Here is a 14,705-nt window from a genome sequence, read left to right on the forward strand (position 1 = left end):
CGCGATGGGATTTCTTTAAAGGGGTGGAATATCAAATGTGTACAAAGTCTGTACACTAAAGAGAACAATTTAAATTACACATCTTAAATTAGTAATAATGGGTATGATACAGTGAATTTCTATTCACCACCTCTAACTTGACTAAAAATTTTCTAGATTAACCTCCCCAAAGTTTTAACCAGATGTCAATTCATTTTTCTTTATTAAAAATTAATATGCATAGTCAAAGAGACAATTTTCTTTCTGTATCTGACCCTCCCACCATACAACTATTCAACATATTTTTATTTTGTAATTCAAAGACACAATCCAGAGTGACAAGAAATTAATCTGAAATTCTCAAACGTGCAGAAGAGATTTACAGAAGCAAATCTTTGCATGTGAAAATTTTGCTTCAGGAGAACACTAGACTTTTACATAAGGGCAATTCATGGTTAGAGAAAGATTTCTGTTTATATATTGAAAATTAAAAAATCATTATTTAAACATTATATGCTTCAGACTTTTCATTAAGCTAGACTGACCTACTCATTAACCTGAAATGTTAGTGTTTTCTCATACCACATGTGAAAATATCCATATTATGGTCAGGTAGATGAGTATAGAGGTCTCTGTGACATTAAAACAGAGAGAAGCATCTCTTCCCACAAACACCAGAAATTATCTAAAACTTTGATTTAGAGTAAACCAAGTATTTCTCAAATCCTTAAGATAATTTTTATAGGTTTTTCAATAGCCTTATTTCAGCGTTGTCCCTATCAGGCACAAGCATAATTGACTACAAAAATGCATAAGCAAAGGAAGCTAATGGCCTTGCTTAATTAAAATGTAAAACTCCAGCATCTTACATTCCATTTATATGATTTTAAAGGAGGCTTCGGTAAGTCACTCTCTTGACAAGAGCATTCAGATTGCAGAGAAGGCTACAAAGGCGTTAATGACATTTACCCCCCTAATAAGAGCTGTTCACACTTCATGGTTTTCCCTTGTTATTGCTCAGGACAGACACTAGCACCTCATTGAAAGATCAGTGCTGCAAGGGAAAAAAGGCCCCTTGAGACGTCTCAGACTTGAGGAAAAGCACTAAATCAGGTGATGCTACAGAGATGACATGTTCGATTCTCAGGGGTTCTTACTCACCCTATGGCCATGGATTTGAGGCAGTTAACACACAGCCAATCAAAACCCTCCCCCACTCCCAGAAGACAGGGCCATCCTCTTCTGCAGCAGGCACAGTGAAGGCTAGGGAGAAAAGAAATAAACTTCTTTCAGGTGCCCTAGGTCTGGCAGGATCCAAATGTCTTGTACTGCTCTCAGTTAATCTCCATCGATGTGTGGCTGAATGAATAAAACACTGACCTTTTCACCTAAGAGACCACAATTTGAATCCAACATAAAGTCACCGGAGGATCAATGGACAGAGGCACTCATATTTTAAAGCAATAAAGCACTGCAAAAAAGGGAAAGGGAAAAAAAAAAAAAGTGTTTTTTTTTTACCGTGGTTTTGGCCACAGATTCAACCCAGTTTCCCTGGCTCAGCTATTATGAATTGGATCTCTGATTCAGAATTGAAAAGCTCCCAGCACTGCCCCTATGGATCTCAAAATCTGGCACAAGCCCATGGCTACTGCAAGGCAGACATTCCCTCACATGTCAATACGTGGAAAAGCAATCCCTGCTGGTGATGGAATGATGGCTGACTCAATGGAATATACTCAGCATGAACTCTAATTCTGGCAGGGATGACAGGACACAGAGACAAGTAGCTCTTAATTACTCTTTCAAGGGGGATTTAAGCGTATTTTGTTGGTGTTAATTTAAAATTTCTAAACATGTGTGCATCCTTTAAGAAGCAGCAAATGAATGAACCCATTTAAGTTGCAACCTAAATTGGCTACCTAATTCTGTGTCTTATCAACACACCATAAAATAAGCAGGCTTAATATTAACAGGTACTCTAGAGACAAAAACCTATGGGATAGATACTCTATTGTCTAAATGTCAATTTCTCTGAAGCCTGGCCTAACCTGACCACAAGCCAATATTTTCAGTGGTCTGTGTTCCAAACGTTCTCCTATTTATTCCACTAAGGAATGCGAAGAAAAAAAAAAAAAGCCTGTTGTGCACAGTATTCCTTCAGAATTGCATCCCCGCAAGGATGCAGTGTACACTAGAGTCTTCAAATTACCGCATTTACTCAACTACTATTTTTAAAACCAAAAGAGAAAAAAAAATCCACAGCAGGAAAAGTATATTAAAATAAAAATAGAAAATACAGTAACCACATTACTCATACTAACTAGAAAGCTGCCTCTGACACTATTATTATGGCTTTGTTAAAGAGAGAAAATTACATGAGAACAAGGAAACCAGGTTAAAGCATTTCCTTACAGAGACCTTCAGTTCTCAAAGTCTCAGAAAAATGCTTTTCTGGGGGCTATAGGTGAGAAATACACAGTAAACTGAAAATGAGCTCTGGAAAGAAAATACATAGCAACCAATGTCATTCTCTTATTTTGGCGCCTTATGTATTACGGTCTATTGTAGTCCACTCAAGACATCCCACCTTTAAAACACAAAACTACCACTGTTTAATCTACTCTCCAGGTCCCCCATCCCAAGTCTACCTTGACTGCAAAAGAAATAGAGAGAGAGGACATGACAGGTCACTCAATTGCCGACAACAAATGAAAACACTTCCTAGACAACAACAAGACCTCAATGCTGAGTTTCTAAAACAATTGTTCATGAAGTCACTAGCCAGTGATCTGCCTTTTTAAGTTTGAGGGTTATCAGCAACAACTGCCAGGTCTGTGACCCAACAGAATCACTAGTCATGGAGCTAGCCCCATGGACAAGAGGTTAAGTTCATGCCCTCTGCTTAGGCGACCCAGGGTTTGCGGGTTCTGATCACGGGTGCAGACCTACACACCATTCATCAAGCCATGCTGTGGTGGCATCCCACAAAGAAGAACTAGAACGATTTGCAACTAGGATATACAACTATGTACTTGGGCTTTGGGGAGAAAAAGAAAAGAATTGCTAGTTACTCCCCTTAGAAAGGGATGGTGATGCAAACATCAGTTGAATCAAGACGAGCTTCTGATTAACAGGCCCAGGCCTGGCCTAACCACACTCACCAACACCACAACTCAATGCTGCTCACCTAACTGAAATGCAACTCTCCGCCACAAACTTGTTCACACCTCTTCTCAACATAGCACTCTTCCTGTATGGAAAAATGTTTGTTCCATCCTTTCTACTATGTAACAGTATCTCTCTTCTTTCTTAAGTATCTCCTTTTTCAACAGGTCTTTCTAAAGTAATTCAATTTGGCAGTGGTCACCTTAATTCTACTAGCAAATGTATTGGCCCGAGTCCTATTTTCCAGTTGCCGCTGGCATTACTCATATGGCTATTGTACATAAATCAAATAAGTGTATCTTTATTTATGTTTGTCCCATCTGTATGGATTTAGCAAAAGCTTCCAGAAACTCAGGCAGATCCCCATCTCACTTTCTACTTTTCACAGCCTTTCATGATTTCACATATGAGCATTAGAAATGTAGGTTACTCAAAAGAAACAGATGGTAGGCTAGGGCTGGGTCTTGAGAGCCTTCCCATGATTCTTGGCTACAGTCATAATAGAGTTCAGTTCCCGGGCAAGCTCCTCTTATCCTCCACCTGCCCTTTCTGTCAATTGGGAGAAATATTAGAAAAGGACACAGCAGCCCAAATAAAACACATGGACAAGCAGAAGAATCACAAAGCTTCTGTTACTCTAGAAACTTAAGGGTTGTAGGGGGTGAAGGATAGGGAAATCGCTCTACTTATGGAATTAGCATTTACTGAGCTCTGCTATGAACTTAACAAATTACTTCCCTTCATCCTCAAAACTCCATTTAGATTATTCACAATAGCCAAGATGTGTAAACAACCCAAGTGCCCATCGACTAATGAACAGATAAAGAAAATGTGGTATATATATACAATGGAAGACTACTCAGCCATAAAAAAAGACAAAATCGTCCCATTTGCAACAACATGGATGGACCTTGAGGGTGTTATGTTAAGCAAAGTAAGCCAGAGAAAGAGAAACACCGTATGATTTCACTCATAAGTGGAAGATAAACTAACACATGGACAAAGAGAACAGCTTAGTGAATACCAGAAGGGAAGGGGGTTGCGGGGTGGGCATAAGGGGTAAAGGGGCACATTTCTATGATGACTGACAAATAATAATATACAACTGAAATTTCACAATGTTATAAACTATTATGACCTCAATAAAGTAAAATGTTTTTAAAAAAGGGAAAATCAACAAATATTCATGATAATTGCTCTGGATTACAGGATATTTTTATTTTCTTGCTTTGGCTTATTTTTGTTTTTCAATTTTTCTATAATGAACATATTACTTAAAATAACTTTGAAGAGCCTTGATTATATACTAGATCCTGTGTTAAATACTCTATATGAATTATCTAATTCTCAACTTATTTCCATTTCATAATGAAGAAATTGATACTTACAAATTGCTAAAAGTCATGTGAATTACTTGTGCAATAAATATTAAAGAATAAAAAAACCTCCATTTAGAAGGTATCACCAGGAAAATGAAGCTCTTAGAAATTACGTACTTTTTATAAGGCTACAGAGCTAACTGGTGGTAGAAGTGAGGTCTAGACCCAAAGATCAGGAACTTTCCACTTTAAATTCAACAAGAAGCATCTAAGAGTGTTGTGCTGGAGATCATATGGTTTAATCAGCGCCATCACAGAGAATATCCATTTCAAGTAAATCTGAAGTTGTTCTTATCAAATGGTGAATGGCCAGAGAGCTGTGGGCCCATTTCTGCTCCTCCTGGGGAATACAAAACCCTCTCTCTGGGCCCCACAGTCACAAATCCTATTCCAGCAGTCCCTGCATTCCATCCTGGAATTTAGTGAGATATCTATTTCTACTTGGCAAGGGTAAAGGGAGGAATATTTTTATTTTAATTCTGAGCACAAAACATCAAGCTACGTCCTTGGATATAAGGTGTTTATTTTCATTGCTGTTCAAATAGCTAGAGCCCTTGGCAAGGAATTCAAAATCCCTGTATTCCACTTCCAGCTTTGACTCTGCCTGAGGCCTGAGGCCACGATAACTTTAGTCTCTGAAACTCTCTCTCTAATAGGGAGGTTAGGAGGATTGCTGGGATAATGTCTATAGAGTGGTCCAAGCATTCTGGTCAATAGACACCATAATGCAGTACATTGCCCTGAACCATCTACCTTTTGACCATCCCTGCCAAAGACAGAGGGATCTTGACCATTCACACCTGTGATCCTTCCTTCTCTTCTGAAAAAGATTCACATATTGTTGACATGATACAAAGACACCTTACATCATGGTGGTGATAATTCAATCTTTAGCTGGAGACAAATAATGCCTCTTCTGTGTCAATGCTATGGGTCATCTGTACACTCTTATAGTTTTGATCACACAACTCCCTTGATTTGTTTATAGCTGCTTGGTCCATTAGAGTGAGGGCTTCCTGGGAGATCTTCTCTTGTGTACTCAGCACACAGTAATTAATCAATAAAATTTGCTATTTCAAGGACTACTTAAACGAATTTATACCTAGATCCACTCTTCTTTCTGCTCTGGAAATTTCCTAAAAATCTGTGAGGTCAGATAATACCCATAAAAAAGGTTGCCTATTTTAAATTAGTTTTACCTTATGCAATGGGATGAAAGCCCAGATACTCTAATCCTTTTAATAAATTCATCAAGTACTCATTCGTTCGGTGCCAGATCTTTGGAAAGGTATTGAAAGGGTTGATGAAATAGAGAAATGTAAGGATAATAAAACGATAGTCATATATGGAATAAGTCAGTTCTTAAAAAAAAAGCACATGTGCATACTCACACTCACAATGTAGTAATGGTTAATATTAATAAGTGCTGCAAGCTGGTTAATGCAGTACTTTATAAATACAATTTCATTTAACCTTCACAGATGAAGAAACTTAGGTTCAAATATGTTAAATGACCTATCTTAAGTAAGAGAGCAATCAAAAGGTGAAACCAAGATTCATACCCAAGTCTGTCTCACTCCAAAGTCCAAAATCTTTGTCACTCTACTCTCCTGCCTCTTATTTGTAATGAGGTCTGTACTATGTACATATGTACATACAGGTCGGGGTGTGTGTGTAAGTGCCTATGTATATGCATGTATTATTTATTTACTATTGAATACTATACCCTTTTGCCTGACTAATTAGGAAGGCACTCTGCTGTAAGCGACCAGGTAAAATATCAAAAATTGACATTTGACATGGGCAGAGAACATGTTTGGTACCTGACATTTCCTTACTGTGATTGGCCAAAGTTAGCTTGATGCATAGATATAAGCAAAAAATACCCACCTGAGTAGGAGTTTATAACAGACTTCATTCATCAACATTATTTCACCATTTTGCCATTGCAAAGCCAGACAGGTATAAGCGGTAATCTCACTTTTAAAGATGAAGAAACTATGGCTGAGAATGGCCAATTTTTCCATACTTGCATAAATAGTCAGTGTGTGGTACTAGGAGTTTAGCCCAATCTTCTTCCTTGAGATCCAGTGCCCCCTTTACCATCCAACCTGATATACTTTTATGGATCCAGAAAAGAGCTATTTCATCTCTGCACATCCGCCATACATGACATAGGTGAAATTTTATTAATTAGGTACAAAGCCTTTGTTTTTTTACACTCAATTACAAAAGGCACATATCCCTGGAAAGATAAATCAAAGACCGGAATTTACAATGAAGCATTAATGATTTATATCAGATCTAGAGAAGACGTTTGGGTCATGGACATGAGAGAGGAAAGGTAACCTGAAACAAGGTGGACTATCAGGAAACAGCCAAAAAAAGGAAGACAAAAGAGGAACCAATTTCACCTAGTTTTGCCTAAGGTCATGTGGATGTGATCTGCCACTGAATACAAGAGAGATGACTCTGTCAGTTCAGGATCCTCAGGCCTTCTCTGTTCCCCAAGCCACACCAGTTTGATGCTGTAAGACTCTCGCACATTATATTCCGGAAAGACAGTTTGGTAGTCTTAAAGAAAACAAAACCAAAAAACATCCAAACACTGCCCATATAATCAGAGACCTGAGTGCAAATCAGATTTCAAAATTTCCTCCCTCCATGTTTAGTAAGCACTATCACGTGCCAGGCTGGGTGCTGGGTTACGGTGACAAACAAGAGGTTAAGTGGTTCTTATCCTCAGGAAGCTTACGGTGCATCAACTGTGCCAATTAACAGCTTCTGTGATCATGGGAAAGTCACTTAACCTCTTTGAGCTTCAACTACTCCCAATGTTAATTCACGGGCAACAGCTACCAGAGGATGGTATGAGAGGATTCCAAGAGCTAACGTATGGGAACTTGCTCCACAAAGGGCTGTTTAAATACAAGCGTTTGCCCAATATTGACGTTTTCTACCACATGGATACCACAAAACACTTATTCTACACAGACCACTGCTAGGGGGTGTGGAGCCTTCGCTTCTCTTCTTACTGCCCTCAGTAGCCCAGTTGCTGTTACAGCCTTCAGTCCCTAGGAAGCCTGAAGAAAGACTAAGGACTCGCGGACCAAGTGAAGTTACTGGATATTCCATGAGGTCAATGGCAAACATTTTAGCAGGTTTCTTTACCCATTCATTTAACAGATATTATTGAGTACCCTGCCTTTGTGGTGTTCGCTAGTGAGGAAGCCAGGAAAAAACCATTTTAACAGTTGCTTTAATTAACTGATTGATTTTAAATTGGATTGAAGCTTGAGGGAAACAGAGTCCTGAGATAGAGCCACATGAGAAAAACCTACATTGGTTAAGCTGGACAGAAAAGGTCCCTGTGAAAAAGTGGGACTTTGGCTGACACCTAAAGGACAAGAAAGTGCCCACGCAGAGAGTAGGAGAGTCCAGGGAGAAGAATCTATCCATGCAAATGCCCAAGGTGAAGAGGAGTTGAGTGTGTTCAGGAATTGAAGGCTTGTAATGAGCTTGATAGGAAAAGGCTATGACTTGGGAAGGGCTGGTGAAGCTACTTACCTACTCTCACAAACCACTTACGCCAGAACTCCACGGAACCTTCATTACGCTAAGATGTATCTTGAGGCCTTAAGAGAAGGACCCAGAGTATGGTTCCTCCCAAATCTAAAGACGGACCTCCGGAAGACTAATGCCCCCCGAATACTCTGGGAAATGTTCTTCTGAAGTGTTGGTTGTTCTTTTAGTTCTGAGTGTTTCAAGCCACAGGTGACTTGAAATGCGCATCACTACTTGTCCTCTCACAAGGCTGCTGACACCTCAGCTAATTATTCAGAGTGTCTGATATGTTTCTCTGAATTCTGGCAGACTCATTTGCAAAGGAGGAGATTTCCACAGATGGACTGGTGGTTATAGGAGCCCAGGCAAGTCAGTTACACATTCAAACTGAAAAGAGACTGTGTGAAAACTTGATTTTTAAATGATTAAATTCAACAATGATAATTACCTATATTCTTATATGCTAGGTCAAAGACAGGGGAAATGGGGAAAGAACAGGACATTGCTGTTATTCACTGCCAATAAATGTACTATGAGATACAGATTTGAAATAAAAATTACCCTTCAGCAGCAGCAAAAACATATTATGTTCCTTTATATTTAGATTTTACCATCTACTTGCATATTTCCTTTTTCTGCTTTTTTGAAAAATACATAAAATTTACCTTACTTTTTCTGTACTCTCTGAATGAACACTTTAATTGGTACAAAAGAGAATACTGGGTTCTTTACCTTTATGATATTACCTGGATTCTTAAATCTTTGTAGTCCAAGTCATACTGTACGTTTTATACCCAGCTGGTTAGCTTATGGATTACACAGGTAACTACACAAGTGAAAAGTAATTTTTATCAAAATGGCACAGGATTCTTGAAAGACATTGTTAGTCTTTTAAATGACTCTGTGGCATCACTATCCTCTCTTTTTCTTTTAATAACCTTTTCATACATGCTTGCAAAGGACAGTTTTGCATGGCCTGCTCCCCTTTTCCCCCACATGCAAAAATTCAAAATCAGATCAGACATCCGCTATTCTTCCACATTCAAAACTCTCTCTGAAACTAAGAATAGCTGTGTATCCATAAGGGATGTAGGTTTGAGCCCAGAGAGTTAAATTAATATCCTGGCTTCACCAGTTCAACTTACCGTACATCTTCATTTGCCCAGTAACACAATCTATAGCCAACTGCTAACCAAGTCAATATGTGGTAAGACTAACAGCCACCCTAACTTGCCTTGATAATTATTCTCCTTTAACTGACATAATATTCAATAGACTGTTGTTGAGAGCAATAATGCTAAAATTGATGCCTTGAGGGCTACAAGACAATTGAGTTTTAGCCAGATAAAATGACTTGTACACTAATAGTGCATTATAGGGTTCCACAACCTTTGGACGCACATTTTATAGTCTACTTGTATGACAATGTTATATATAATTATATTCAAAGTCATTGGTGCATACCTTACCATTACGACATGTAATTTTTAGAATATTGGCTGATAATCAAATCACATTGCTTTAAAGGAAAAAGGTTTATTTCTATGGTCTAAGCTCTTGTTTTTTGGGTGTGTGTTTTTTCTTTAAACAAAACGAGCATTTTCTCACTATATAAGTGATAAGTTTTTGTCCTTCAACCTCTTGCTTTTTTTCTAAACTGAGAACTGTTTTCACAAGGAACAAGCGGATGAGAACTACTGAATGACAAAAAGCGTCATTTAAATAAAATCTATGTTACATCAACTCTATCAATAAAACAAGACAAACTAAACCTAGTGTTCCTCTAACGTAAAAATCATCTATGATTTTCTCAAAATACCAATTCTAGACACCAAATGGAGAAATAGATCATATTAAACTTGAGACTTTGTCAAAACCTATATTAAATTAATGAAAATTATTTATAACTTAAGTATCACAATAAAGGACAGCATCCTTTATATGCAATACTTCACCCCCAAATAAGAGACTCTGTAAATGCTAGTTTGTGATTTTGCTTAATTTTCCTCATACTTAATTTCTCTTGCAATTTTGCATCTTTAAATCCTAGGCCCTCATAGAAAAAGAAATATGGAGTACATCTTCTATGATTGCCTTAGAGATATCTTGAAATGCTGGGGAAAAATTAACACCTAAATAATAATTTCAAGTAAAACAAAGAACAGGTTCTGGTCAAGACAGAACATTAAGACCACACCACAGAACAACCGGCAGGTTCTATATTTACGGCCATCAAAACACCACAGTCAACTGGCCTGCTGAGATGGCAAATAGTCATAGTCATGCACATTACCTATTTGTTTGGACAGAAAGAGACCATTCATACACTCCAGATATCTCAGGCAAAAATATATACATGGAAGTGAAATACAGCATTGATGACAGAAGTAAGCATCACAGTAGAGGCAGTAAAGATGGGACCAGATGGGGGCGTAATACTTTAGGTTTTGAATAAAGGAAAGAGTGCTTAGCCAAGCTAACAGTTCCATTCAAAAAACTGCAAGAGGTTTGTTCCTTCCTGTAGGGTAAACTCCACCCAAAAAGGACATTAATAATCAAGTCGTGGAAACCACTGCAGAGAAATGTGGCACTGATGCATCTCCAGGCCAGTATTAGCAGGGATTATGAAACTGGAATTCCATGTTTTATTTTTCCTGGCCTATTTCTCCTGGGCCTTGTGCCCCCATAAGTTCCCTGACCACCCAGGACTCAACTTTTCACTCCCCACACTGAAATGTCCCCATCCTGAGGCAAATGAGATAATGCTTGTGCAAGTCTTCTAGAAACTAAAAACGTAATGTATAATTATCACTCTTATCATCATCATCATCTCATCTTCTGAAGGCCAAATTTTCTGTGCCTTCCAAGTTGACATCTCACTGAACTAAGCCATGATTCTACACTAACTAAAGCAGCCACGGGAGCAGACAGGTTATTCCCACCTCCTCTCTTTCTCTACGTCCACTCATCATCCCTCCTCTGCTCTCCTGCCCTGGCTAACACCTGGAGGTACCACACAGGAGAATGACAGGAATGTGTGTGTTTGTATGCCAAGTTAAAATGAGAAGGAGACTGGAGGGCCCCCACTCACCACATACCAAGCTGGCAGCCAAGGCCTCACACACAACACAGGGTGGATCGGGGAATAAAAAAGGCTGGCAGAGCCAAAATCAATTTTTCTTTGAAGGGGTCATTTCTCCTGGTATTATCCCCATAGGAAATTTCAAAACCCACTTCAGATTCTACCTTCCCAAACTGTGATCTCCTCTGGCAGGAGGGAGTACTTCTTCATCGTCCAGTGTAGTCTTTTTGGATCCTGGGGTCTCCCAAACATGTTGTTTTCAACATTTACCCTTCAAGGGTCGTAGGAAGACAGATGGCCATAAAAACATTTCAGAGGCCAAGTACACAATGCAAACAACTAGCGACACACTGCAAAAAATGATGGGAAAAGGGAAAGATGTCGGGTGGGTGGGACTGGAGGCTGTGGGCCTCCCTCTTAAGACCCTTATCAGATCAGAAGTGCCACTGACACAAAGAAGGGGCTCAAGGCTGGAAGAACAGGTGCTGTGAAGGCCAAGTCTATCCCCATGTCTGCTGGATTTGGAATGTGCGGGTTGACTGGTTATGAAAGCAGGGGCTTTACAGAGGTTACAGTTCCTCCTTTGACTTGGATCAAGAGGTAATAAATAGGGTACACAGACAACCAAGGAAACACCAAACCTACAAATTAAGTGTGAGAACAAGCCCGGCTAAACCCAGATGAAGTGTAATCTGAGATTTCCACACACCCATCACCCACCTCAAAGAGCCCATCCTTTTAGCAGGGCTTCAATAACACTTGTTGAAGAAGCCAGAAAGCCCATGTTGTAGAGAGAGAGAGTTGAACTGAAAAAGATGCAAATGAAGCAACACTAGGCAATAGGTCGCTTCTGCCAACTAATATACACCACTGAGGCCTAATGCCAGACTGTTGGGACATCGCTCCTTTTTTCCAACACCCTGACAAGCCTGCCAAAAGAACCATTTTAACCAGAAGAGGGTGTGCATGCCTAGGCCTGCGAGGGGCAGGAAGGAGACCAGGTTCGCCAAGGGCTCTCACCCAACCCCTCCCAGAGCTGGCCCCAGACGCCAGCTTCAACATCCTCCCCCTACCTGAAGGATGTACCCCCGGACGTAGTCCCGCAGAGTCCAGCCCAGGCCGTGCAGGATGTGCAGCACCTCCTCTTGCTTCAGGACACTGAAGAGACGGTCCAACAGGATCTTTAGCCGCACGGGTACCGCTTGTGTCCCGTAGAGCATCAGGCTGCTGATGTCGAACACCACGTTGGACTGCACAATCTCCACCTGGGTGGGGTGGTACAGGTGCTGTGTGCTGAGCTTATCCAAGGCTGTAGAGGTCCCACCAAAGTTCCGGAGGTGGGTAGGAATAAAGAGAGAAAGGGAGAGGACAGAGAAAGTAGAAACAAGTTACTGGAAGTTAACAAGGTTCCATTTCTACAGATGGACGACATGCACATATGTTTAAGCAAGATTTTGCAATGTGAATCGTTCTCTTCCCACCTCCTCCTGCTTTGCCTTTTATTTTATTTATTTTTTTGCGTGGATTTATAAACTGCAGACGACAGCAAATACAAAACACATTCAACTTTCAGAAAGAGAGCCACGGAGGAAATTTCTAAATGACTGTGGTTGGCTCTAAAAACCTAATTAATTTGCTAATTGAACTACGGCTCAACTCAAGTTACCATGGTGTCCCCCTCCCCCAAGCAAAGAACAAACAATTCCCAACTCATGCCATAAGACCAGGCCCAACCAATACCACTTCTCTCAGTAAGATTCACCCCTTACAACACCGGAATGGTTTAAAGAGGAAGAGGAGCGAGTTCTTTAGACCACAGGGGTAAAGGGGCTAATTTAGAGGGAATAAAGAAAGCTGACATCTGTGTGGAGGGCTAGTAATTTAAATCCAGTTAAATTAGCTAAGGGTGATTGTCCCAAGACTTAGTTCTCCCAATTTTCCACCTGCTGTTCATGTGTCAGATAGTTTAGTGTTCAGTGACATGTTCTCTAAAAATTATCCAGGAGAAACAAAAGAAAAAGACCTTCAAGTCACAATCTAGTACTTTGTTAATAGCTCTGACAATAGTTTAGTGTCAGATGAAAAAAGAAAAAAATGACTAAAATCAAAGTTTGAGAGCTAATTGTGTTATTTCGGTAGAGAAAACTGAGGATGACCATTCTCAGAGTAAATACTTTCAATGAAACGAAATATTTCAACAATTAGGTCTTTTTCTCCTCAAATCTAAGAAATTATATCTCTCCCCTAGATCTAAAAGCCAAGATAAGGTCAAAAATTCTAGTCCTCACCCTTATCTAAGTTTGTGGGAACCCTACTGCAGATAATGTAACTACAATTTTCCTTGGTTTCTCTAAAGTGAACAATTAAGATAATATTGTCTCATTTAGAGGGCTCAAAGAGATGCTGCAAAGATTGATGAGCTTTGAACTCCTTGAGAGAACACAAAAGCACTAGATCAGCTGTCAGAATTACATGCATATGACCTTCTAGAGGTTAAAACAGATAAACATGTGAGCTTGAAAGACAGTCATCTAATCTCATGAGTCAGGCAAATAAACATAAGACAATCACCATCGGGCTCAAATTGTAACTAGACCTGAGCGTACCCCAGGTTTCTGCAAGTCCTAAACCACTGCCTGGCCTTTCTCAACCACTCTTCCTAAAACCTAATCCCACGACAGTATAGACTACTGTACATGTGCACTCTGAGCGACTCTTATTTTAATATACCAGTATTTCTGCATATTAATGCCAGTATTTAAAAGTGCACGCACACACACACGATTTTTAGTATTTCAAATGTATTTTTTCAGGGCTCCTCCTCCACTCTCGTTTCTTCCTGACTTGTGGTCACTAGAGAGTTCATGTACTCTTGATAAATTGCTTTCTTACATCCACAGTGTAAAGGCCCTTATCATTTACCCGCTGGCTTCATTCAACACATTTACTCCCAGGAATACTTTGTCAAAGAGTTCGGGTTTCCTCATACTTCATTTCGTGCAGCTGATTTGTCTGATCTTTCCTATTCTAGTGGTTAAGTCAACTTTGAATAAATAGCCTTAAAAATTAATTTAACGTTTGGGAAAGATAAGGGATTCACAAGCCTAGGGATTGAAGTCTTCTCTCACTCCACAGGGCATTTAGACTGCAAAAATGCAGCAAAGAGGCATTATTATCCCGGTTCTTCAAGTACAGCTTAACTACTCAGCCTTCTGATGAGTGGCTGCTGCGCTTACAGAATCCAGTGACCAGACCGGAAGACATCTGCTCCTCCTCCATTTTCCTCCATCAACCCTCCCGGCCCATATCAAACGCTTCTTCACAAAATACACTGCTATGACCACAACAAATATGAAATCAAGAGGGTTCAGTAGGGGGGAAACAAAATGCACCAAATCGTGATGTTTGTCCATGTGTTTGGACCCTGTATCTATGCATTAAGCATATGCAGGTGTGTGTACCAATGTGTTCCAGGGCCAGGTGGAAAGCTGTCACTCCTCTCCTCCCACTCCCTACAAAGGGCTGGTACTTTTGGA

The 14,705-nt window shown here is 39.8% G+C and overlaps 1 protein-coding gene across 17 annotated transcripts in view; it reads right to left on the reverse strand.

Annotated features, from left to right (window-relative positions):
* The window catches only part of BNC2 (basonuclin zinc finger protein 2), a 416,579-nt gene that overhangs the window by 110,403 nt on the left and 291,471 nt on the right, over positions 1–14,705 (reverse strand). For all 17 annotated transcript variants that reach the window (XM_023627391.2, XM_014735488.3, XM_014735487.3 and 14 more), the window contains one exon: positions 12,243–12,478. In XM_023627391.2, coding sequence (XP_023483159.2) covers positions 12,243–12,478 — 236 coding nt within the window. The remainder of the gene's footprint in view (positions 1–12,242; positions 12,479–14,705) is intronic.

This window comes from Equus caballus, chromosome 23 (assembly GCF_041296265.1).
Source record: "Equus caballus isolate H_3958 breed thoroughbred chromosome 23, TB-T2T, whole genome shotgun sequence".
Lineage (NCBI taxonomy): Eukaryota > Metazoa > Chordata > Mammalia > Perissodactyla > Equidae > Equus > Equus caballus.